Source organism: Rhinoraja longicauda, chromosome 5 (genome assembly GCF_053455715.1).
Source record: "Rhinoraja longicauda isolate Sanriku21f chromosome 5, sRhiLon1.1, whole genome shotgun sequence".
In the NCBI taxonomy this organism is placed as follows: Eukaryota; Metazoa; Chordata; class Chondrichthyes; order Rajiformes; family Arhynchobatidae; genus Rhinoraja; species Rhinoraja longicauda.
The window spans coordinates 8,673,376-8,700,479 of NC_135957.1; the positions used below are offsets into that span (position 1 = coordinate 8,673,376).

Below are 27,104 nucleotides of genomic sequence, written 5' to 3' on the forward strand. Positions count from 1 at the left end.
ATCTACCCCCCTCATGATTTTATACACAGTAGTATATCAGATGCGAAAAAATGAAACAAGTATTGGGGTTAAAGCAAGTAAGTCCATTAGGCAGACCAGTAGGAGAAACAGGACAGGGAGCATGAAACACCTCGTAAGTTAAATTGCATTTATTTCACTGCAAGGAGCCTCAGATAAGGCAGATGAACTCAAAGCATGGATCGGTACATGGGATTGTGATATTATAGCAGAAAAAGAAACTTGAGAGATGGGCAGAAATGGCAGCTCCTTTTTCAAGGTTGCCAATGTTACAGGTGTAACAAAGCTAAAGATAAAAGAGAAGGAGGGGATGCGCTGTTGATTAGGGAGAAAAAAACAGAGTTACTTAGAGAGGATATCCTGAGGGAATTTGAGCAAGACCAGACAATTTAGAAATAAGAAAGAGAGATCACTATAATGGGAGTAAGAGGCACCCGTGGCTGACAAGGGAAGTCAAGGACAGCATAAAAATAAAAGAGAAGAAGTATAACATAGCAAAGAAGAGTGGGAAGCCAGAGGATTGGGACTCTTTTAAAGAGCAACAGAAGATTACTAAAAAGGCAATACGGGGAGAAAAGATAAGGTGCGAGGGTAAGCTAGCCAATAATATGTAGGAGGATAGTAAAAGCTTATTTAGGTATGTGAAGAGGAAAAAAATAGTCAAAGCAGATGTGGGTCCCTTGAAGACAGAAGCAGGGGAATTTATTAGGGGAACAAGGAAATGGCAGACGAGTTGAAACGGTACTTTGGATCTGTCTTCACTAAGGAAGATACAAACAATCTCCCAGATGTTCTAGTGGCCAGAGATCCTAGGGTGATGGAGGAACTGAAGGAAATTCACATTAGGCAGGAAATGGTGTTGAGTAGACTGATGGGACTGAAGGCTGATAAATCCCCAGGGCCTGATGGTCTGCATCCCAGGGTACTTAAGGAGGTGGCTCTAGAAATTGTGGACGCATTGGTGATCATTTTCCAATGTGCTATAGATTCAGGATCAATTCCTGTGGATTGGAGGGTAGCTAATGTTATCCCACTTTTTAAGAAAGGAGGGAGAGAGAAAACGGGAAATTATAGACCAGTTAGTCTGACATCAGTGGTGGGGAAGATGCTGGAGTCAATTATAAAAGACGAAATTGCGGAGCATTTGGATAGCAGTAACAGGATCGTTCCGAGTCAGCATGGATTTACGAAGGGGAAATCATGCTTGACTAATCTTCTGGAATTTTTTGAGGATGTAACTAGGAAAATTGACAGAAGAGAGCCGGTGGATGTGGTGTACGTTGACTTTCAGAAAGCCTTTGACAAGGTCCCACGTAGGAGATTAGTGGGCAAAATTAGAGCACATGGTATTGGGGGTAGGGTACTGACATGGATAGAAAAGTGGTTGCCAGACAGAAAGCAAAGAGTGGGGTAAATGGGTCCCTTTCAGAATGGCAGGCAGTGACTAGTGGGGTACCGCAAGGCTCGGTGCTGGGACCGCAGCTATTTACAATATACATTAATGATTTGGATGAAGGGATTAAAAGTACCATTAGCAAATTTACAGATAATACAAAGCTGGGTAGTAGTGTGAACTGTGTGAAAGATACTATGAGGTTGCAGGGTGACTTGGACAGGTTGTGTGAGTGGGCAGATGCATGGCAGATGCAGTTAATGTGGATAATTTTGAGGTTATGCACTTTGGTGGTAAGAATAGGATGGCAGATTATTATCTGAATGGTGTCAAGTTAGGAAAAGGGGACGTACAACGAGATCTGGGTGTCCTAGTGCATCAGTCACTGAAAGGAAGCATGCAGGTACAGCAGGCAGTGAAGAAAGCCAATGGAATGTTGACCTTCATGTCAAGAGGTGTTGAGTATAGGAGCAAAGAGGCCCCTCTGCAGTTGTACAGGGCCCTAGTGAGACCGCACCTGGAGTACTGTGTGCAGTTTTGGTCTCCAAATTTGAGGAAGGATATTCTTGCTATTGAGGGCGTGCAGCGTAGGTATACTAGGTTAATTCCCGTAATGGCGGGACTGTCATATGTTGAAAGACTGGAGCGACTAGGCTTGTATACACTGGAAATTAGACGGATGAGAGGGGATCTTATCGAAACATATAAGATTATTAAGGGATTGAACACGTAAGAGGCAGGAAACATGTTCCCAATGTTGGGGGAGTCCAGAACCAGGGGCCACAGTTTAAGAATAAGGGGTCGGCCATTTAGAACGGAGATGAGGAAAACCTTTTTCAGTCAGAGAGTTATAAATCTGTGGAATTCTCTGCCTCAGAAGGCAGTGGAGGCCAATTCTCTGAATGCATTCAAGAGAGAACTAGATAGAGCTCTTAAGGATAGCGGAGTCAGGGGGTATGGGGAGAAGGCAGGAACGGGTACTGATTGAGAATGATCAGCCATGATCACATTGAATGGTGGTGCTGGCTCGAAGGGCCGAATGGCCTACTCCTGCACCTATTGTCTATTGTCTATACAATATTGTAAGCCCTCCAATGATTATTGGGAATTAGAGGAGTATATATGTGGGGAAATCACAGATTGAGGCAGGAATAATAGAGTTGTAATAGGAGGTAAGTTATAATTTCCTGTATTTTGACTGGGACTGCCGCAGTGTTTGGGGATTCGATGCGGCAGAATTTGTTAAGTGTGCCCAGGGAAGTTTTATCAAGCATTGTGTAGATAGCCCTATAAGAGAAGAGGTTACCCACGACCTTCACTTAGAACACAGAAGAGTACAGTACAAGGACAAGTCTTTTGCCCCACAATGTCTGTGCCGAACATGATGCCAAGACTATCACTTATCTACGTGCACATAGCCCTTATTCCTCCATTCTCTGCATATCCATATGCCTATCCAAAAGTCCTTTAGATGCCACGAACGCATCTGCTTCAACCACCGCCCCTTGCAGCACATTGCACACATTCACCACCCACTGTGTAAAATGCCCACAATTTTCTTTAAACCTTAAAGCTACACCCACTCGTATTTTATATTTCCATCCTGGGAAACAGATTCTGACTGTCTACCCTACTCATGCCTCTCATAATTTTATATACTTTCATCCCTGCAAGCTTTGGCATTCCAGAGAAAATAATCCAAGTTAATACCTCCTAATCCAGGCATCATTCTGGTAAACCTCCTAATGCGAGGTTCACCGCCCTATAATTTCCTGAATTCTCTCAGGGAACAACACTCGCCACTCTCCAGCCCTCTGGGACCTAACCTGTAGCTGGAGATGACGCAAAGATCATGGTCACGGCCCCCCTTAATCTCGTAAGAATCAGTATTCAAACTTAAAGAGTTGTGATCACTATCCCTAAAATGCTCATCTACTAAAATACCGGTCACCTGCCAGACTTATCCCCAACAGCAGGTCCAGTATGCTTTTCAAGAAACCTTCTTGAATACACCTACAAATACTGTCCTGTCTAAGCCATTGGCACTGAGCAAGTCCCAGTCGATGTTGGGAAAGTTAAAATCACCCACTATGACAATCCTTTTGCTTTGGTATCTTTCGATAACATGTCTACATATCTGTTCTCTATCCCGCGATTACTACTGGGGGGCATGTATTACAATCCCATTAGAGTGCTTGCACCTTTCTTATTTCTAATCTCCACCCGTACCACCTCAGCAGACGATCCCTCCAGTATGTCCTCTCTGAGTGTAGCCATGACAGTCTTCCTGATCAGTAGTGCAACTCCTCCACCTCTTTTTTGTCTCCCTCTCATTCATGTCTGAAGCATCCAAACCCCAGAACATTGAGCTACCAGTTATGTCCCTGTCGCAATCACGTTTGTACATTTGCTGCATCATCATGGTCCTAAGCATTAATCCAGGCTCTAAAATCCACCTGCATTCTGTATAATATTCCTTGAATTTAAATAAACACATTTCAGCCCATCAGCATCACCATATTCCTTCACCTCACCCGGCCTGTCCTTCCTTTCAGACTTACTGGTCCTGACCTCACCCTTCCCATCACTTTGTCCCATTTCAGACCTACTACTCTGGTTCCCACCGCCCTGCCTCTCTAGTTGAAACCCTTCTGAGGTAGCACTAGCAAACCTCCCTGCAAGAATAAATGTCCTCCACCAGATCAGATGCAACCCGTCCCTCATACAGGTCATTCTGACCCAGAGGAGATCCCAATGGTCTAAAAATCTGAATCCCTGCCCCCTGCACCAACTCCGGAGCCACACATTCATCTGTGCTATCATCCTATTTCTACCCTCACTAGCACATGGCACCAGGAGTAATCCAGAGATTACATCCCCCCAGAGGTCTTGCTTTTTAACCCTCTGCCTAACTCCCTATATTCAGTTCACAGGACCTCATCCCTTTTCTTACCTATGTTATTTGTGCCAATGTGCACAATGGCTTCCGGCTGCTCCCGTTCTCCCTTGAGAATGTTCTCCACCTGCTCAGAGTCATCCTGGACCCTGGCACCAGGGAGGCAACACAACAACGTGGATGTCCATTTGCTGCCACGGAATCTCCTGTCTGTTCCCCTAACTATCGAGTCTCCTATCCCTATGGGTCTGTCCCGAGAGGACTCCTGCACTTATTGCATACTACCTTTCCTGGTGGTCACCCATCTACTTCCTGCCTGTACAGTAGACATGACCACCTCACTTCAACTCTTATCTTTTCCATTCTTCCCCCCCTCCTCCCCGCCCAGATAATACTGAGGTAATCTAGCTGCAAGCAGCAGTGAATGCACTTACTGCAGATGTAGTCCCTGAAAATGCCAAACATCCTGCAGGAGGAGTGTTCCACTATCCAATCTGCCAGTTCTATGTCACCAAAATCCTAGGAAGAAATACCCAGAAAAATAGACCATACCTTAACCTGCTATTACCCTTTTCTCAGTTTTGCCTCGCCAAAGCCTTTTGAGCCAAAGCCTCAGTGCTGAACTTATCCTCAATTCAGTACATCACGTGAAGACAGCTTCTCTCCCACAATGTTTATGCCAAACCTGATGCCAAGTTAAGATGATCTCATCTCTCTGTACATGATACATATCTCTCTCTTCCTTGCACGTCCATCAGCCTATCTAAAAGCCTCTTAAACATCACTATCATAGCTGCTGCCACCACAAAACCTGGCACTGTGTTCCACAATAAAGCGTAGACATGGCGATCATTTCACTGAACACTAACGGGTTACCTGTGGCACCCCACTCATTTGCCAACCTGGGTATAACCTGTTCTTCCCACTCACCACTGTCTGGATAATTCTCAGTCCATGTCAATATATTAGCCCTCCCACCCTCATTTCCATTCATTCTCATGTGTTTCCATGTGGTATGGGACCTTATCAGGTCTTCTAGAAATCCAAGTACAGGCTCCCCTTTATCTACCAACCCTTTATCACCCACCAGATTAGGTGCTCTCAGCAGGTCTGCCTTTGGCGCAGAGCTTCAGTCCTGATTATTCCAATGTCAAAGAGGGAGTGAAATTTATTTCTTTCAGGTTGGGAGTAACAGGGAAATGGGAGCAGAGGCAGCGGTTTTGTGATTTGGCTTTTGTGATCTGGGACAAGTGTGAGGCAGGAGCTGTGGGAATGTGCTGTGCGGCACAGACACATAACATAACATAACAACACTTTATTGTCACTCGGCACAACACCGAGCGAAATTTCAGCAGTCACACAAAATACAGCAAAAAAGAAAAGAACACAGGACACCCGACCCCAACACAAACATCCATCACAGTGACTCCAAACTCCCCTCACTGTGATGGAGGGCAACAAAACTTCCCCTCTCTTCCCCCCCCTTACTGCTGCAACGTTCTCCCCTTACACTCTGCTGCTCTCCACAGAGACATTTGACATCATCAGTCGCATCATGCAGTATATGTCTGGAGCCAATATCTCCCACCAGCTCCCCATATCAGAGGCTATGCTGACCTACAAGCAAAAGAGGTGAGTGTGCAATGAAGCCAGTCTTTGCTGATGTTCAATGCCCTGTTGGAGTATTGTTTGTGTCAGGAATCCCCACACAGCTTTCCCCGCACCTTAACCCAGTGCCAGCATGTCCACACCATCATCTGTCTTGAAGGGGTTAGCAGGAGATGGAGCTTCAGGATGTCTCTCACACCGCGGACATTTGCTTCGCATGACCTGATATTGCTGTTGCAGTGTGCACTTGCTGAGCCCTCTCCATGCCCCTCTGCCCTATTGTAGAGGATTTTCCATGATATATTGCACAGGGGTTGACGGTAAAGAGCTATCACATAAAAGCAGCACTACCCCTCGCACGTGGCCACTGGTATTAATTATCTGTGGCAGTGAAGAGTTTGCGGTGTAAATCCCTCTGGGAGGGTGCATTGGTTCTGTTGAGTCTAGTCAATGTGGAGGTGTGATCTGCAGGGTCCTTTCTCTGCCGAGTGACTGCGACGCAGTCATTGTTTGAGCTGCTATTTGCTTACGCGGTGCAAAGCCCAGGGAAACTACTTTTCTTTCAAATTCATCGGCTGAAAATGTCACAGTGAAGGCCAGCATTTATTGCCCGTCCTCAATTGCCCCGGAAAAGTGATGGTGATCGGCCTCTTTGACCTGCTGCCATCATTCTCATGCAGGAGCTCCCACTGTGCACATGGAGGGCTGTTCCAGGATTTAGCACCAGTGACGGTGAAGGAACAGTGGGAGGTTTCAGATGCCATGCCAGTCACAATTTGAAGAATTTTACTATCCAAGTAAAAATTGGCTCTCTCCTAATTCTGTCCAGCAAGTAAGCCTGAAATTTATCCCGGTCGCTAGCCAAAAATTAACTGCAGAGTTTGCAGCCTTTGAGTGAAACATGCCACTTTAAAAAACCTTCTTCGAAAACCTTCGCCGGATGAAATTGTTCAATCACATGCTATGAGATGAGTTTTAACAAAACATGGAACTGATCGTCGGCTCTTAGTTTGAACAATGAAATCCCAGTGAAAGTTGAAACTGGAATTGGAGAATTTCCATGGATGAGCTGTTGTTGGTTGTGGTGGAAGAGTGTTGCATAAGAGTCTACGGCAAGCCATGGAGACAGTGGGATGATGAACACCACTAAGAGTATCTCTGCAATTTGCAGTCTACATCAAAACCAGGTTGTACAAAAGCCGATAAACCTATAAACCTGCTCGTCTTTAGCTGTGACGCTGATATCAGGCTGTGAAAATAATATCATGCTATTGATACCGATATCATGCTATTGATACTGATATCAGGCTGTGAATCTGATATCAGGCTGTGAATCTGATATCAGGCTGTGAATCCAATATCAGGCTGTGAATCTGATATCAGGCTGCGACACTGATATCAGGCTGTGAATTTGTATCAGACTGTGACACTGATATTGGCCTGGTGGCACTGATATCAAGCTGGTGACACAATCAGGCTGTATCACTGATATCAGGCCAGTAACAGTGAAATAGGACTGGCACTGCTATGATGCCGGTGACACTAATATCAGGCTGTGGCACTGATATCAAGCTTGTGTCACTGATGTCAGGCTGCAGCACTTGTCTCAGGCTGTGACATTAATATCAAGCTGGTCACACTGATAACAGGCTGTGATATTGTCAGGATGTGACACTGATATCAAGTTGGTGACACTGAAATCAAGCTTGCGTCATTAATATCAGGCTGATTTTGCTGATATCAGGCTGGTTTCGCTGATAGCTGGTAGTGGTGATATCAGCTGGTAGCGGTGATATCAAGCTGGTGACACTGATATTAGGCTATAGATTGATATCAGACTGAATTTTATATCAGGCTGTGATATTGATATCAGGCTGCGTCACTGATATTAGAGCTGTGACACTGCGAACAGGCTGGTGACACTGATATCAAGCTGTAACATTGATACCAGGCTGGTGGCATTGGCATTAGCCTGTGACTCTGATATCAAGTTGGTGACACTGATGTTGACTGGTGACAGTGGTACCAGGCTGGTGACGATGGCATCAGCCTGCGATACTGATACCAGGCTGCTGATACTGATATCAGCTTGTCACACTGATACAGAAAGTGGCGGCGCTGTGCAGCAGCTGCAGCTCATCTGCAGTTCGTTTGTCTTTTGTGTTTTTTGTTGTTTTTTGTCTTAATTATAGTGTTTAGATGTGATGTTGTGTTTTTTGTGGTTGTGTACTATGTGTGGGGGGGAACTGTAAAATTGTCTCTTCCGAACGGAGACGTGACCTTTGTTTCTGGGTGGTGTCTCCGTTCCCGCTGCGGCCTACCATCGGCCAAACACCTGGAGCTGGTGGTCTCCACCTGGGACCACCTGGGCTCTGGTTCGCAGAGCCCGAGGACCGGACTTACCATCTGCGGAGCTGGCTGCCTTTGGAGGCTGTGGTGGCGCTGTGAGTGCGGCTGCGACTCGCCTTCGGAGGCTCCGGAGGCTTCGGCCGCAGGCCACGTGGGTATCGGAAGCTCGCAGGCCCCTGAGTGGGGGCCGACATCGGGAGCTCCGACAGCGGCAGTGTCTTCACCCGCCCCGAATCGCGGGGCTTGGGTCGGCCCGCCGCGGACCTTTCACCATCCGGCGCGGCCTGGAACTGGCTGCGGGATTTTCTCCGCCCGGCGGGGGCTTCAATGCCGGAAGCCCTAACCGCCCCGACATGGCAACTTCAACAGCCTGACCGGGGGAGAAGACGGCATGGAAGAGAAAAGACATTCTGGCCTTGCATCACAGTGAGGAGGTGACTGGGGGAGACTCACTGTGATGGATGTTTCTTTTTTTTAAATTTTGTGTTGGTTTTGTGATTGTGTGTGTTATTGCTTATTTTTATTGCTCTTATTGTTGGACTGTGAGTAACGGAATTTTGCCAATATGACAATAAAGGTTATTCTGATTCTGATTCTGATCTCACTGTGAATCTGATATCAGGCTGTGACACTAATATCAGACTATGACACTGATATCAGGCTGGAGGCACTGATACTGAGCTTCGAACATTTGATATCAGGCTGTGACACTGATATCAGACTGGTGATTTGATATCACTATTGACACTATTATCAGAGTGTGGCACTGGAATCAGGCTAGTAGCACTGATAACTGGCCGATGATGCTGATATTAGACTGGTGACATTGAAATGTCTGTTGACACTGTTATCAGCTGTGACACTGATATCAGACTGGTTTCATAGAAATAGAATCATAGAGTTGTACAGCACAGAAGAAGGCCCTTCAGCCCACCTTGCCCATGCCAACCAAGATGACCCATCTACATTAGTCCCACCTACCCGTGTTTGGCCTATAGCCTTCTAAATCTTTCCTATCTATGTATCTCATTAGATTTACAAGGATGTCGCCAAGGCATGAGGGCATGAGTTATAGGAAAAGCTTGGGCAGGATAGTACTGTTTTCCTTGGAGCGCAGGAGGATCAGGAGTGATCTTATAAAGATGTATAAGATCAATGTGCGAGAACAAGCCAGAACTGCCGAGTGGAGTCAAGTTTATGTTATATCTACAATTACAGTGAGGTACAAGAAAAATGAAAATCTTGCTTGCAGCAGCATAACAGGCACTCTGACAACACACAAAAGCATAAATTACACATTCCTGAATCTGGTGGTACATGCTTACTTGCTTTAGTTTCTTCTGCCCAACGGGAATAGAGAGAATGACACATGTGAGAAATGTCCTGTACCGGGATGGTTGTTTTTGCGAGGAGGCGTGAAACGTAGATGGAGTTGATGTTGGGAGGGTTGATCTGCGGGATGGTCTGGGCGACATCACAACTCTGCAATGTCTTGTGGTCTTGTGCAGAGCTGTTGCCAAACCAAGCCATGATACGTCCTGACACGCTGCTTTCTATGGTGCATCTGTCGAAGTCAGTAAGAGTCGTCGGAGACCGGTCAAACTTCCTTAGTGTTCTGTGGAAACAGAGGCGTTGGTGGGCTCACTTGGCCATTACGTTAGTGCGGTTGGTCCAGGGCAAATTGTTGCTGATTGTGACATGTACTCCTCCACGTTTCCTGAAGTCAATAATTAGCTGCTTCATCCTCCTGATGGGGGGGGCAAGATTGTTGCCTTGGTACCATGTTACTAAGCTCCCCATCTCCTTCCTGTACTTTGTCTTGTCAGTATTCAAATTCCGGCTCTAGAGTGGCGTCATCAGCAAACTTATAAATGGAGTTAGAGCGGAATTTGGCTGCATATTCTTGAGTGTGTAGGGAGTTATGAACATGAGGAGCTAAGATTACATCCATGCGTGTGGCATGTTGGTGTTGGGAATTATCATGGATTATTGCCTGTCATCAATTGTGGTATATGGGACAGGAAGTTAAGGATCCAGCAGAAGTGGGGGGGGGGGGGGGGGGGGGTTGTTGCTATCTCCTAGGTCCAAGAGTTTGGAGATGAGTTTGGTTTGGATTATGGTGTTGAAGGCAGACCTATTGTCAATAAATAAGAGTCTGTTGTTGGTGTCCTTGTTATCAGATGTCCAGGTGATGAGTGTAGGGCCTGGGAGATGGCATCTGCCATGGACTTTGTACGATAGAATGCAAACTGCAGTGGATCAAGGCTGTCTGGGATGCTAGAAGTTAGCATGCTTCATGACTAGCTTCTCGAAGTACTTCATGGTGTGATTTCATGTTCATATGTGATAGGAGCACGGCACATCAAGTTCACTCCGCCATTCAATCATAGCTGATCTATCCTGTTTCTCAAGATAGAATGAGGAGATTCACCAGGACGTTGCTTGGGATGTTTCAGTTATGAAGAGAGACTGGGTTTGTTTTCATTGAAGCAAAGGAGGTTGAAGGGGACCAGATAGAAGCATACAGAATGATGATAGACAGTAAGAAACCTTTCCTCATAGCAGAGCTGTCAGGTAGGTTTAAGGTGAGGAGTGAAAGGTTTGGAGGGGATTTGGGGAGAATCTTTTAGACCAAAGGGTGGTTGGAATCTGGAAAACACTGGCATGAGGAGTGGATAGGCGTGAAGTGTGAGTGGTGGAGGATGAGGGGTGGTTGCTGAGGTAGAGTGCTGCAGCAGCATGTTTTTAGCACTACTGAAGGAATGGGTTTTCACCAGCTCAATTTCCTTGCCTATTGGAAATTGCTTTGCAATTATTTGATACTTCGAATAGTAGTCTGTTGGTTAGAACAGTACAGCACAGGAACAGGCCCATGGTGAGCCCAAGAGCTCAATCACTGTACTCCATTCTGTACTTGTTACATGGGCTCCACCTTCCCAAATCGAATCAATAGTAACCAGTTCTGACTGGTGCTGGCACGGGTTCTGAGATGGATGTGTGGTCAGGAGACTAGGGTCAGCGTGGAACTTGTCTTCTGTTTGCAAGTCTTCCGAGAGAAAAACGGGCAATTTTCTCGCCATACCAGTTGTTCATTTCTCTGGCTAAGTATACTGCTCACTGAAAGCTTTTTATGTAGTGAGAAATGTTATTTTCCATAATTCCATTGATTAGGTATTTGGCTCATGAACTTGTCCTAGTACTGTATACAATGTGTTGCCATTGGTTTTTGTTTGAGATGTTTAGAGTTTCCAGTTAAAACTCGAACACCCTCTGAGTATATAATCCCATCTCTGTATCGGCCACCCTCTGCACATAAGCCACCTCCCCACTCTCCAGTGTGGGAATGGTCAGGTCCTGACACGGCCTCAATGCAGAGAGGCAGAGCTGCTGTGTGATCCACTTTAATGTGATCCACTCTGCCTTTACTTAAGACCCAGCTGGCGTCCTGTTCCCCGATAAGCAGGTTGAGAACAGTGTCTGGAACAAAACACTTTGAATGTCACAGTCGTTCCTTTCTGGCATATGGGAAGTTGGGTTGGACTTTATTTCATGTTCAATCTTCTTATCTTTTGTATTCTCAGGTAATGTTTACACTTTTGTTTTCACTTTTGTGTGCTTCTAGGAAAAGGAGCCTATATTTTGATTTTTATATCAGGTATCTGCTGCGTGTTCTGACATCTGCCTTGTCCTTGTCAAGCATACACTCTTGTTTTCACACTTATGTTCCTCATTGTGACAGCCTGCCTTACAACAAATGGCCTTGCTCGCCTTCTGCTGTGAAATGTATTGTGTGGAGTTTGAGTGAAAGAGCAAGGTGTGCATTTATGGGGGTCTGCATTGAGTGCCAAGTATGTCTGTATGTGGCTGAGTTTGTTGGTTTGTGATACAGTAAGAGTGCATCATTATGTGCTCAGCTGGGCCTGTATAACATCTCCCATGTGATGTGCTTCTTGATGGCTATGTGCTCTTTGTAAGTCTGGGATTTCCATTTTGGCATAGAAATTAGAGTATGTGCGATTTTGCATATGTGTGCGTGAAAGACGTCTTGTCAGACAGCAAGGCTGGATCAGAAAGATGGCGGTGGGCTGGAGTTGCGGCTGAGGAGATTTTTGGAGTGAATGTCAAATAAACTGCAGATGCAACTCTGAAATGAAAGCAGAAAATGCTGGAAATACCCATCAGCTCAGACAAGGTCTCTGGAGAGAAAGCATGGACTTACTGTTACAGAACAGAGACTGTCAGATCTTCAGAGTGTTCCTTCCATTGGGTCCTGATTGCCTCTCTATCCTCGATAGGTTCACCTCCAGTCTTCCGGTCGGGTAGACATTGGGTGTTAAAGCTATACGATGACTTGACAGCACTTACAAATCGATGAATATTATGGCTGTCAGCGAGTTGCTGAGTTTCCACCTACCGTCTGCAGTTTAGGTCGAGGGCTCTTTGCAGGGCCACATCCTTCAGTTCCCTGTAGTCTGTTTATTTCCTTCAGGCCTCACGGGGCTTTCAGTCTCCGAAAGCATCACCTTTTTATTGCTGAATTTGCTCCTTGACCTCCGCTTTGTTCTCAGCCACCCACGGTGTCTTCTACTGGAGAAGGTAGAAGTGTCTTCTTAAGTGTTGATCACTGTGTACAGAGGACAGTCTAGACACCACGTCGCTCAAGTTGACTAGAGTCTGTGAGTTGGCATCCAATCTACGTTTGCAGGTTACTTTCTCAGAGCTGAACAATCTACAGCAAACATTTCAGGCTGTGGGAAACTTCTGTCATCACAAGTCCCCAAAATCCTCTTCATTCTTCTGGCTGGAGAACCAAACCAGGGCAGGGTCTCTCCCAAACCAATTTCCCTAGCACTAAGGCACTAACTGCACTCATTCCAAACCTGTTTGCTGGAGGAGATTAGTAGGAAGAAACAGGAAAAGATGTTCTCCTTCAAGACATTTTGCATCCATATTGACTCCTGTGAATTTGTGTGTGTGCATGGGTATGTGTGTGTGAACCTGCAATTACTCAGTTGTGACTCTGACCACATACACTGACCCAGGATGACACATGACAGACAAAATTCTATCAAAACTTGCAGGATTATGTAAATTTCCTCTCTAAAAGGGCCTTATCAGTGCCTTGCCTAAACATCAAATGTTGGTTTAATAATTCACAAGAAAATGTATGTGTGTGTGTGTGGGTGTGTGAGCCTCTGCGGTGTGTGAGCCTGCATGTGTGAGTTTCTGCAAGTGTGTGTGTTTGTGTGTGTGACAGTGCATGCAGCATGCATGTGTGTGTGCGAGAGAGAGTGAGAGAGTCTGTGTATTTCTGAGACTGTTGGTGAATGCCTTCATGTCCATGTCATGGTCCTAAGAGTTAGTACTGCACAAGAGGTTTTTAGTCTTATCAAGTCCATGTGGGCCTCTGCAGGGGACCAGAGAGTCCGTTTCCCTGCAAGTTCTCTTCCATCTTATATCGATCCAGTTTTCTTTTGTAATCACTGATGTCCCCCATTCCAACCTTGTGCGGGTAGTAAGATTGTGGTCACCATGGAACTCCTAAACCTCTTACCCAAAGCCTCAATCTGCGCCCCCTGCCCTTACACAGCCTGTTTTAGTATGATGACCAGATTTGGTTTTCCAATTAGGCCCCTGAAGATTCAGCACAACTTCACTGCTCCATACTCAATGCCTTTGTTATGAAGCCTGAGATTCCACACATCTTCCAATAGGTTTCTCAATATGACATGCCACCTTCAAAGGTCTATGTATGTGAATCCCCATGTCCCTCTGTTTCGGAACACAATTCAGACCTGTTGTCCACCTGGCCTTTCCCCATCCCTTTGTTAAAAGCTACATGAAAATCAATATAGACAACATCAACTGTCGTCTATTCATCAGCTTGTTTTCCTTCATCAAAAGATGCAATTAGTCTGTGCTGGTTGGCTGTCTTGAAATGAACTTTGTGCTTGATCATTGTGTGTGTGTGTGTGCCTGTGAGTGTATCTCTGTCTGTCAATGAGTGTGTGACTAAAGTAAGGAAGACTGCCATGTGTCCGTGAAGTTACGAGACCTGAGGTGTTTCTGTGTGTGTGTGTGAATGCGTTTGTATGTAAAGAACGAAACAGTCCAGTGTGAGTGTTAGGCAACTTGCGTGTGCCTACGTAGGTGTGAGTTTGTGGTGTCCATCTACAAACGTGTGTACAAGAGGACCTATATTTCAGAGCAGCTTGTTAATACTAGGAATGGTTGGATTAGAATTACCACAGAATGGTGGCCACATCCTTCTCTGCTCGGCTTTTTACTCTTGCTGACAAATATCAGGGCATCATTCCATAAGCACCGAGTGCACTCCAGCATCCTGCCTGTTCATCAGAGTTGTGCATGCAACTGCTCGCCATAGGAGTGCCCCAACAGTACACAAAGCTGCCGCACATGCACTCTGCACCACGCTCTAACATGCAGACACCTACTTTCACATACAGGCTCATGTAATCACAGGTGCATACACTTGCACATTTTCACACTTACACTCCCAAACAAAATCCTGCACAGATACCTTTAAAGAGTTATAAAGTTATACAGCACAAAAACAGGCCCACCAAGATCTCTACCGGAGTCAGTTCCATGTGCCTGTATCTGTCCCATATCCCTCTACTTGTCCCTCTACGAGCAGAAGTGGCACGGAAGATTTTTAAGGAGAATATCCAGTACAACTCTGAACTGAGTGTAGGAACACAGAACAGTGATGGCTGTTATGATGTGGTGGCTGCAGGTGCACTCACTACTGCTATCATTCCCTGGACTCAATGTGCCCGAAACGTGTCTGTGTGTGCTGTCCACTCACACAATCTGTCACACCCCCTGCATCGTCCCAATTAACTTGAATTCTGTAGCCCCAGAACTCTCATAGCGAAAGTGTTCCTTTCCCTTACACTAACATACACCAATATCCCTATCTTGACAATCAGGAAATAATCGACTTTGCACACTCTCAAACCATGGAACATGCTTGGAACATGCACCCATCATTTAAGAATAAATTCCTCCTCAAATATTATCACCAGATTAACAGGGGTTTGATCAGAGAGTATTTTAGCAGTGGAAGTTGATTTGAGCATATCTTGTCGAGGTATGTTAACTGGAGGTATTTCAGAATGTTTATTTCCGGGGTCCACTGTAAGGTTAATTTAGACGTACAGTTAATTTGACATTATTTCAGGGACTGATTTGAGATTTGTTTGGGGTATTTTTGGAGATGTGGGGTTTGATTGTGGGCTGTCTCTGTGTCTTTGAAGTTAATTGAATGAGTGTACATTTTTGTCATTATATTGTAGAAGTTTGGTTTGAGAAGATCTTGAGGGGATGTGATGATTTGATCTTGTTTATACTATTACAGGGAGTACAATTGATTTGAGTCTGATACATTGAAGAGTTTTTGGGGAGTAATTTGAAATTATTTTGCAGGGGAGGCGGAATGTTTGATTTGTGATTGAATTTGGTTGCCTATGGTGGTTTGCAGATTACTTCTGGGATCATTCATTGAGCAGAGGTCTCACTAACTGTGTGAAATTGTCTTTGTGTGGATGGTGAATACGTGTGTGTGTGTGTGTGTGTGTGTGTGCACATGCATGCATTCCTGTGCATCAGCACTGTGAATAATTCTGCTTGTCTTCTCTCACTGCAGCCCTGATGAGGATTCCTGCCAGAAATTCATCCCTTTTGTCGGTGTAAGTATTTCAGGCTCTGTCATCAGTCTTGTTTGCAGTCTTAACTGAGTCCCAGTTAGTTTTTATTGTACCTGGAAAGATTTAGTCATTTCTGCAAGATTCTATTTCTTCCTCTGAAGATCCACCCCATGTTGCTCGCATTAACAATGGCCTAGTTTAGGTTAGGGTATGCTGCTTGGCTTTGTCCATTCCCTAAGCTGTGAATGATCAAAAGGTGAAGTGTTGCTGCAAGGGGCAAGAGGCAGGTTTTTAGGCAGAGTGTCCTAGGCCTCCTCCATTGGCAGAGTAAGGCCACACGCAATTGGAGGAACAGGTCCTCATATTTTGCTTGGGTAGCTTACGACCCAGCGGTATGAATGTTGAGTTCTCTAATTTTAGGTAACCTCCATATACACTCCCTTCTCCCCCCCCCCCTTCCCCTCACTATTCTCCTCATTGTTTCCTCCCCCCCCCCCCCCCCCCTTCCTCCACCAAAAGTGGTTAACCAGCTCCCGACCCAAAATGTCATCTATCCATTTTCCCCAGAGATAGACAATAGGTGCAGGAGTAGGCCATTCGGCCCTACGAGCCTGACCCACTGAGTTACTCCAGCATTTTGTGTCTATCTCCTGAACTCCCAAAATGCAACATCTCACATTTATCTGCATTAAACTCCATCAACCATTCCTGTGCTCACTTGCCCAACTGTTCAGGATCCTGCTGTAACCTTTGATAACCGTCTTCACTGTATGCAATGCAACCCACTTTAGCGTATCTGCTAAATTGCTAATCAAGCCATGTACGTTTTCATCCAAATCATTGATATGAATCACAGACAGCAATTAGCCCAGCACCGATCCCAATGGCACACCACTAGTCACAGGCTTCCAGTCCAAAAAACAACCTTGCACCATCACCTTCCATGAAGCCAATTTTACATCCACTCCTTGTCCACCTCTCCTTGGATTCCATGGGATCTAACCTTCCAGAGCAGCCTATTATGCGGAACCTTCAATGATTCAATTATAGCTACAGTGAAAGGCTTTGTTTTGCATACAACCCGGTAAAATCATTCAGCAGAACTCACCCAGGCAGTACACAAGAGTACACAAGAGTTGCTACATTTCTGGTACTGACAAAGTTAAGAAGTTCTTTGAGCAGTCCTATCTTATGCCTGCACCTTACATGGCAGCAAGTGGCTCCCCGCTAGCCCCCCCTTCGATCTTGGTGCCCCCCCGCTGGTTCCCCTTCATTCTCAGCAGCCCCCCTGCAGGTTCCCCTTCATTCCCGGCGGTCCTTGTCAAAATCCTTGCTGAAATCCCTATACACAACATCGACAGCTCTGCCCACATCAACCTTTTTGGTTACATCTTCAAAAAACTATCAGATTCGTGAGACATGATCTCCTCAATATAAAACCATGTTGATTATCCCTAATCAGCCCCTTGTCGATATAATGTATCTTGTCCCTCAGAATACCTTCTCGTAACTTTCCCACCATAGATGTCAGACTCACTGGCCTACACTTCCCAGGCTTTTCCTCATAACCCTTCTTAAATAGAGGCACTGGTGAAGTAGTGTGTGGAATTCTAGTTTCCCAGCTGCAGGAAGGATGTCATTAAGTTGGAAAGGTAGCGGACATGATTGATCAGGATGTCACTGGGATTTGCGGGCTTCAGTTACAGAGAGAAGAATAGGCTGGGACTTTTTGCTCTGGAGGCTGCTTTGAAGTATACAAAATAATGAGAGGCAATAATAAAATGAATGCCCACAGTCTTTTTCCCAGGCTAAAAGATTCTAAAACTAGTGGGCAGAGGCTTAAGGTGAGACTTCAGGGACAACATTTCTACTGAGAAGCTTGTCTGTATCTGAAACAAACTGCAAGGAAGCTGTAGAAGCAGGTACAATACAACTTTTTAAAAATCTGCAGATCGCATGCCACTGGTCACAGGCCTATAATCAACGATATGCATTTGGCCTCTATCTCTCGAAACCCTTCCTATCTGTATATCTGTCTAATCAGACTAACAACCCTCCACAAGTACTCTTTGAATCCTCCCTCTGAGCCAATTTTGAATGCAGTTTGCTGGTTTGCCTGGGATTATTTTTGATCCTACCTTCCGTCTAACCATTTGAAAAGACATTTGGACAGATATATAGATAGTAAGGTATATGGGCCAAAAGCAGGCAAATGGGACCAGCCCAGAATGCCACTTGGGCGGCATGGACATATTGATCTGAATGGCATCTTTTCAAGCTGTATAGTTCTATGAATCGACACTGGAGAAACCAACACAGATTGGGTGACCCCTTTGTGTTCAGTCCGCAGGGGAGACTGTTGTCTGCCATTTTGATTTTCCATCCCAGTCCCAGGCTGACTTATTGATCTATGACCTCCTGCACTTACACAGTGAAGTCCAGCATAAGCTTGGGGAAGAGACTCTTGTCTTCCATCTGGGCACTTTGCAAGTCGAGTTTATTGTATAGGGAGATACAGATATAATGAAAATCTTGTTTGCAGCAACATCACAGGCAGAAAAATGTAGACAAAACGTACAAAAACTTACATTATGCAAGATTCAGATTTAATTCTTCATAGTAACATGATTTTCATTTCTATCAGTTGTCCATCTGTGGTATCGGCTCAGCTTGTTTGTTTCCTCTGTGTTTTCCTTGCTCCACTCGGAGTGGAGGGCCTGACAATTCTATGTTCTTCTGTCCAAGCTCTCACCCTCTAACTGCTCCCATTAACTCATTGACTTGATAAACTTGTGTATATCTTATCCCCACACTCAACCCAGCTGAACCCTGTCTGAGCCATCCCCCTCCCCCACCCTCCCTGTAGGTTAACCCCTTCTGATGCAGGGTCTTCAGCCTGAACCATTGATTCTGATTCTCTTCCCACAGATGCTGCCTAACCTGCTGAGTATTTTGTCTCTTTCTGTTTTTATTTTAGGTTTCCACCATCAGCAATTTCTTTGATTTTAACAGTGTCACACCCATTGATCTGGTTATATACAGTTAAACTCACTAACTTTATTAAACTCACTGTGTATGTTTAACTGTTAAACTAACGGAGTGTACTGAACCAGTTGACCGTTGACAATATTAAACATGTTGACATAATTATATCCAATGACTATATTAAACCCTTTGATTAACTGATTGTAATAATGACTCAGTAATGACGTCTGTAATTCTAACAGGTGGTGAAAGTGGGCATTGTGGAACAGTCACTGTCAACCTCAGGTGGGTACATTCCTTTTTACCCACGTGATTCTGTGCCAGTACCAAGAGGCAGAGTATCAAACTTAAGCTTGGTTTCTACACTCTTCTACACTCGAGATCGGTGGGTGAAGATGCATGGAGCTCAGGCCGGAAAGCAGTGGTGTCTCGTGACAGTTCCGCTGTCTGTATTGCTTCTTGCAGGCAGACCTAGGAGTCTTGGAGATAGGAATCTTGAGATCCAGGTCCGTAGCTCACTAAAAATGGCAATGCAAGTAATAAAGAAGGTGTATTGTATGCGGGCCTTCATTGGTCGGGGCATTGTTTATAAGAATCAGGATGTCATGATGCATGTCTATAAGACAGTTTTGGTCTCCAAATTTGAGGATGGATATTCTTGCTATTGAGGGCATGCAGCGTAGGTTCACTAGTTTAATTCCCGGAATGGCGGGACTGTCGTATGTTGAAAGACTGGAGCGACTAGGCTTTTATACACTGGAATTTAGAAGGATGAGAGGGGATCTTATTGAAACATATAAGATTATTAAGGGATTGGACACGTACGAGACAGGAAACATGTTCTCAATATTGGGGGAGTCCAGAACCAGGGCCACAGTTTAAGAATAAGGGGCAGGCTATTTAGAACGGAGTTGAAGAAAAACCTTTTTCAGTCAGAGAGTTGTAAATCTGTGAAATTCTCTGCCTCAGGAGGCCAATTCTCTGGATGCTTTCAAGAGAGAGCTAGATAGAGCTCTTAAGGATAGCAGAGTCAGGGGGTGTGGGAAGAAGGCAGGAATGGGGTACTGATTGAGAATGATCAGCCATGATCACATTGAATGGTGGTGCTGGCTCAAAGGGCCGAATGGCCTCCTGCACCTATTGTCTATTGACTTGGTTAGGTCACATTTGGAAAATTGCATGCAGTTCTGGTCGCTCCAATACAGGAAGGATGTGCAGGCTTTTGAAAGGATGTAAAAAATTTTTTTACCTGAATGCTGCCTGGATTAGAGGGATTTGCTATAAGGAGTAGTTGGACAAACTTGGATTATTTTCCCTGGAGAGTCGAAGGCTGAGGGGAGACCTGCTAGAAATATATAAAATGATGAGAGGCATGGATAGCGTAGATACTCAGAACCTTTATTGGAAATATCAAAGGCTGGAGCTCATAGCCTTTAGGTGAAAAGGGCAAAGTTAAAGGAGATGTGGAAGGCAGGTTTTTTTAAACAGTGGAGAGTGCTTAGAATGCACTGTCAGAGTAGGCTAATATGATAGTGGCGTTTAAGCGTCTTTTAAATAGACACATGGATATGTGGGAATGGAAGGATGTGAATCATATGCAGGCAGATGAGATTAGTTTTTCTTGGCATCTTGTTCAGCACAGACATTTTGGGCTGAAGGGCCTGTGTCTGTGCTGTACTGTTGTATGAGCATCCAGTGATGCATAGAACCAGTGGTGGAGGAGTGTCAAGAGGCTGTGGATGTAGAGTGACCAGGGTGGGGGATATTATCTGGGAGGGGAGGTTCAGTGGGTAAGGAGCGTCAGTGATGGGGAAGGATGTCTGTGGGCTGAGAGAGGGGATTCAGCAGGTGGGGAGGTGCGGTGTCCTGGGAGAGTGTCCGAAGAACATGGGGGAGGATTCAGTGAGTAGGGAGAGTTAGTGACAGGGGAAAGGGTCTATGGTCTGTAGGAAGGGATGCAGTGGCGTGGAAGGGTCGGTGATGGGAAGAGTGTCTGTAGGCTGTGAGAAGTAACATTTTGAGTGTCATGCGCATCATGTAGAGGTGACCCATGCATCAGGTAACAGCGATTCATCCTTCCGAAAGTCACACAACATCTGAGGTAGAAATTTTAAATTTGCTCTCACAAAACAATGTTTTTTAAACTCTTATTTCATGACACACGAGCAGATAATATAGCTTCATGTTGCGGAAAATCACAATAGGAATGCTTTTCTATGGGCCTACCCCCTATAAAACAGGGTTGTTAGTGTGTGTGTGTGTTCAGTCTGAAGAAGGGTCTCGACCCGAAACGCACCCATTCCTTCTCTCCTGAGATGCTGCCTGACCGGCTGAGTTACTCCAGAATTTTGTGAATAAAATTATTTGAGGCATGAATAGAGTAGACAGTCAGAATCTTTTTCCCAGGATGGATAAATTAAATGCCAGAGGGCTTAGCTTTAAAATGAGGGGGGCAAAGTTTAAAGAAGTGTGGGGCAGGGTATTTACAGAGAGGGTGGTGAGTGCCTGGAACATGTTGCGAGAGGTGGTGTTTGAGGCAGGTACATCAGTGGCGTTTAAAAGATTGTGGATAGGCATATGGATATCCGGAGAATATTGTATTGGCCAGTGTATTGGCTATCTACAAGTAGATAATGATCTTGGCATCTTGTTCAGCACAGACACTGAGGGCCGAGGAGCCTCTTGGGTTGTGCTGTTCTGTACTGTAAATGTGAGGTGTTGCAACATTGACAGGTTGAATGTAAGGGCGAGGTATACAGTTGATGACAAGTCCGTTAAAGGGCCTGTCCAACTTAGGCTATTTTGTAGGCGACTACAGGCGACTAGGATGTCGCCACACGGTCGCCGGGGTGTCGCCTGAATGGTCGTGAGTCGTCTGCAAAGAGTTGTAGCGTCTTTCTAGTCGCCGCTGGATTTTCAGAATGTTGAACATTTTTCGGCGACACTCGGTTTGACGCCAATTAGCATAGATGGCGTATCCTGAGGTAGGTGCTGTTGTGGGTTGTCACCAGGTGACGTAGGTTGTCGCCATCGCTGACTTCGGTGAATTCCATTGGCGACTACCTACATCAACCTACGTCAACCGGCGACACGTACCGGCACCGAAACCGAAACTGACGTGAATTGTCTTCAGTTGTCGCTGACAGGGTCGTAGCTTGTCGTAGCTTGTCGCGGGTGGACTTAGGTTGACTTCAGTTGTCGTAGTTTGTCGCCTGTGTGGTCGTAGGTGCGGTCGTAGGTGGACGACCTACTCGCGGCGATTGGGTCGCCGGTTGCTTGCCGTAGCTTGACGTCGACTAGGTGGTAGGTTGTTGTAGCTTGTCGTAGACATTGTGGTAGGGAGGGTCCAGGCGCCGGTTTTTCGGCGACCTGCTACGGTATGACAGTCGCCTAAAAATCGCCTAAGTGAGACAGGCCCATAACATTATTGATGTTCAGGGATCCTGGAATCTATAGCTCCAGGGATCCAGGTCTATAGTTCCCTGAAAATGGTAACATAAGTAGATAGAATGGTGAAGGAGGTGTATGTTATACTCACCTTCATTGGTCGGGGCTTGCAGTATAAGAGTTAGGCATTCATGATACAGCACTATAAAACTTTGGTGAGGCCGCGTTTGGAGTATTATGTGCACTACAGGTCACCCTGGAGCTTGTACTGGAGCCTACCAAGGAGAAGGCAATTCTGGATTTAGTGTATTTAGTGTAGTGAGTAATAAACCGGATTTGATAAGGGAACTCAAGGTAAAAGAGCCATTAGGAGGTCGTGATTATAATATAAGTTTCAATCTACAATTTGAGAGAGAGAACGGAAAATCGGAAGTGTCAGCACTACAGTTGAACAAAGGGGACAATGGAGGAATGAGGGAGGAGCTGGCCAGAGTTGGCTGGAAAGAGACCCGAGCAGGGAAGACGATGGAACAACAATGGCAGGTATTTCTGGGAATAATACAGAAGGTGCAGGATCAGTTCATCCCAAAGAGGAAGCAAGATTCTAAGGGGAGTAAGAGGCGACCGTGGCTGACAAGGGAAGTCAAGGACAGTATAAAAATAAAAGAGAAGAAGTATAACTTAGCAAAGATGAGCGGGAAGCCAGAGGATTGGGACTCTTTTAAAGAGCATCAAAAGATAACTAAAAAGGTAATACTGGGGACAAAAGATGAGGTACGAAGGTAAGCTAGCTAAGAATATAAAGAAGGATAGTAAAAGCTTCTTTAGGTACGAAGAGGAAAAAAATAGTTAAGACACATGTGGGTCCCTTGAAGACAGAAGCAGGTGAATTTATTATGGGGAACAAGGAAATGGTAGACGAGTTGAACAGGTACTTTGGATCTGTCTTCACTAAGGAAGACATAAACAATCTCCTAGATAATAATATATTCCTTTATTTGTTCCACACCGGGCAAAATGAAGGGATGTTCTAGTGGCCAGAGATTCTAGGGTGATGGAGGAACTGAAGGAAATTCACGTTAGGCGGGAAATGGTGTTGGGTAGACTAATGGGACTGATGGTTGATAAATCCCCAGGGCCTGATGGTATGTATCCCAGGGTACATGGCTCGAGAAATCGTGGACACATTGGTGATCATTTTCCAATGTTCTATAGATTCTGGATCAGTTCCTGTGGAATGGAGGGTTGCTAATATTATCCCACTTTTTAAGAAAGGAGAGAGAGGGTAAACAGGAAATTATAGACCAGTTAGCCTGACATGTAACTAGTAGAGTGGATAAGGGAGAACCAGTCGATGTGTAATATCTGGACTTTCAGAAGGCCTTCGAAAAGGTCCCACATAGGAGATTGGTGTACAAACTTAAAGCACACGGTATTGGGGGTTCAGTGTTGAGGTGGATAGAGAATTGGTTGGCGGACAGGAAGCAAAGAGTAGGAATAAACGGGTCCTTTTCGGAATGGCAGGCAGTGACTAGTGGGGTACCGCAAGGCTCAGTGCTGGGACCCCAGTTGTTTTCAGTATATATTAATGATTTGGACGAGGGAATTGAATGCAACATCTCTAAGTTTGCGGATGACACGAAGCTGGGTGGCAGTGTTAGCTGCGAGGAGGATGGTAGGAGGCTGCAGAGTGACTTGGATAGATTAGGCGAGTGGGCAAATGCATGGCAGATGCAATATAATGTGGATAAATGTGAGGTTATCCACTTTGGCGGCAAGCACAGGAAAGCAGAGTATTACCTGAATGGTGGCCAATTAGGAAAAGGGGAGATGCAACGTGACCTGGGTGTCATGGTGCACCAGTCATTGAAAGCAAGCGTGCAGGTGCAGCAGGCAGTGAAGAAAGCGAATGGTATGTTAGCATTCACAGCAAGAGGATTTGAGTATAGGAGCAGGGAGGTTCTGCTGCAGTTGTACAGGGCCTTGGTGAGACCGCACCTGGAGTATTGTGTACAGTTTTGGTCTCCTAATCTGAGGAAAGACATTCTAGCCTTAGAGGGAGTACAGAGAAGGTTCACCAGATTGATCCCTGGGATAGCAGGACTTTCATATGAAGAAAGACTGGATAGACTAGGCTTATATTCGCTGGAATTTAGAAGACTGGGGGGGGGGGGATCTTATAGAAACATATAAAATTCTTAAGGGGTTGGAGAGGCTAGATGCGGGAAGATTGTTCCCGATGTTGGGGAAGTCCAGAACTAGGGGTCACAGCTTAAGGATAAGGGGGAAGTCTTTTAGGACCGAGATGAGAAAACATTTCTTCACACAGAGAGTGGTGAGTCTGTGGAATTCTCTGCCACAGAAGGTAGTTGAGGCCAGTTCATTGGCTATATTTAAGAGGGAGTTAGATGTGGCCCTTGTGGCTAAAGGGATCAGGGGGTATGGAGAGAAGGCAGGTACAGGTTACTGAGCTGGATGATCAGCCATGATCATATTGAATGGCGGTGCAGGCTCGAAGGGCCGAATGGCCTACTCCTGCACCTATTTTCTATGTTTCTATGACATCGGTGGTGGGGAAGATGCTGGAGTCAATTATAAAAGAAGAAATTGTGGAACATTTGGATAGCAGTAACAGGATCGTTCCGGGTCAGCCCAGATTTACAAAGGGGAAATCATGCTTGACTAATCTTCTAGAATTTTTTGAGGATGTAACTAGGAAAATGGACAAGGGAGAACCAGTGGATGTGGTGTACCTGGACTTTCAGAAAGCCTTCGATAAGGTCCCACATAGGAGCTTAGTGGGCAAAATTAGAGCACATGGTATTGGGGGTAGGGTACTGACATTGATAGAAAATTGGTTGGCAGACAGGAAACAAAGAGTAGGGATAAATGGGTCCCTTTCAGAATGGCAGGGCTCGGTGCTGGGACCGCAGCTATTTACAATATATGTTAATGACTTAGATAAAGGGATTAAAAGTAACATTAGCAAATTTGCAGATGACACAAAGCTGGGTGGCAGTGTGAAGTTTGAGGAGGATGCTATGAGGATGCAGGGTGACTTGGACAGGTTGTGCGAGTAGGCAGATGCATGGCAGATGCAGTTTAATGTGAATAAATGTGAGGTTATCTAGTTTGGTGGTAGGAACAGGAAGGCAGATTATTATCTGAATGGTGTCAAGTTAGGAAAAGAGGAAGTACAATGAGATCTGGATGTCCTAGTTCATCAGTCACTGAAAGTAAGCGTGCAGGTACAGCAGGCAGTGAAGAAAGCTAATGGAATGTTGGCCTTCAGAACAAGAGGAGTTGAGTATAGGAGCAAAGAGGACCTTCTGCAGTTGTACAGGGCCCTAGTGAGACCACACCTGGAGTATTGTGTGCAGTTTTGGTCTCCAAATTTGAGGAAGGACATTCTTACTATTGAGGGAGTGCAGCTTAGGTTCACGAAGTTAATTCCCGGAATGGCGGGACTGTCGTATGTTGAAAGACTGGAGCGACTGGGCTTGTATAGACAATAGACAATAGACAATAGGTGCAGGAGTAGGCCATTCAGCCCTTCGAGCCAGCACCACCATTCAATGCGATCATGGCTGATCACTATCAATCAGTACCCCGTTCCTGCCTTCTCCCCATACCCCCTCACTCCGCTATCCTTAAGAGCTCTATCCAGCTCTCTCTTGAAAGCATCCAACGAACTGGCCTCCACTGCCTTCTGAGGCAGAGAATTCCACACCTTCACCACCCTCTGACTGAAAAAGTTCTTCCTCATCTCCATTCTAAATGGCCTACCCCTTATTCTCAAACTGTGGCCCCTTGTTCTGGACTCCCCCAACATTGGGAACATGTTATCTGCCTCTAATGTGTCCAATCCCCTAATTATCTTATATGTTTCAATAAGATCCCCCCTCATCCTTCTAAATTCCAGTGTATACAAGCCCAATCGCTCCAGCCTTTCAACATACGACAGTCCCGCCATTCCGGGAATTAATCTAGTGAACCTACGCTGCACGCCCTCCATAGCAAGAATATCCTTCCTCAAATTTGGAGACCAAAACTGCACATACTCTGGACTTTAGAAGGATGAGAGGGGATCTTATTGAAACATATAAAATTATTAAGGGATTGGACACGCTACAGGCAGGAAACATGTTCCTGATGTTGGGGGAGTCCTGAACCAGGGGCCACATTTTAAGAATAAGGAGTAGGCCATTTAGAACGGAGATGACGAAAAACATTTTCACTCAGAGAGTTGTGAAGCTGTGGAACTCTCTACCTCAGAAGGCAGTGGAGGTCAATTCCCTTGTTGCTTTCAAGAGCGAGTTAGATAGAGCTCTTAATGAGTCAAGGGATATGGGGAGAAGGTAGGAACGGGGTACTGATTGTGGATGATCAGCCATGATCACAGTGAATGGCGGTGCTGGCTCGAAGGGCCGAATGGCCTACTCCTGCACCTAATATCTATTGTCTATTGCCCCATTACAAGAAGGATGTGGAGGCTTTGGAGAGGTTTAGAAGAGGTTTCCCAGAAACCTGCCTGGATAAGGGGGGTTTAGCTACAGGTGGAACAAACTTAGAATGATTTCCCAAGAACAACAAAAATTGACGAGAGACCTAATGGAAGTATATAAAATTATGGGAGGCCTTGATGGGGGAGTTAGATCCTATTTCCCTGGGTAGAAATGTCAAGGACTAGAGGGCACATCTTTAAGGTGAGAGGGGCAAAGTTTAAAGGAGATATGCTGGGCAGGTTTTTCACACAGAGGGTAGTGAGTGCCTGGGATGTATTTCCAGGGCTGGTACT

At 45.4% G+C, this 27,104-nt stretch overlaps 1 protein-coding gene across 4 annotated transcripts in view; it reads left to right on the forward strand.

Moving 5' to 3' along the window:
• LOC144593389 (phosphofurin acidic cluster sorting protein 1-like) overlaps positions 1-27,104 on the forward strand; it is a 135,714-nt gene that overhangs the window by 103,294 nt on the left and 5,316 nt on the right. For 3 of the 4 annotated variants that reach the window (XM_078398876.1, XM_078398878.1, XM_078398877.1), the window contains exons 18-21: positions 5,837-5,939; positions 11,887-11,919; positions 15,934-15,976; positions 19,162-19,204. In XM_078398876.1, the coding sequence (XP_078255002.1) occupies positions 5,837-5,939; positions 11,887-11,919; positions 15,934-15,976; positions 19,162-19,204 (222 nt within the window). The remainder of the gene's footprint in view (positions 1-5,836; positions 5,940-11,886; positions 11,920-15,933; positions 15,977-19,161; positions 19,205-27,104) is intronic. The other variant, XM_078398879.1, reaches the window with a different exon arrangement.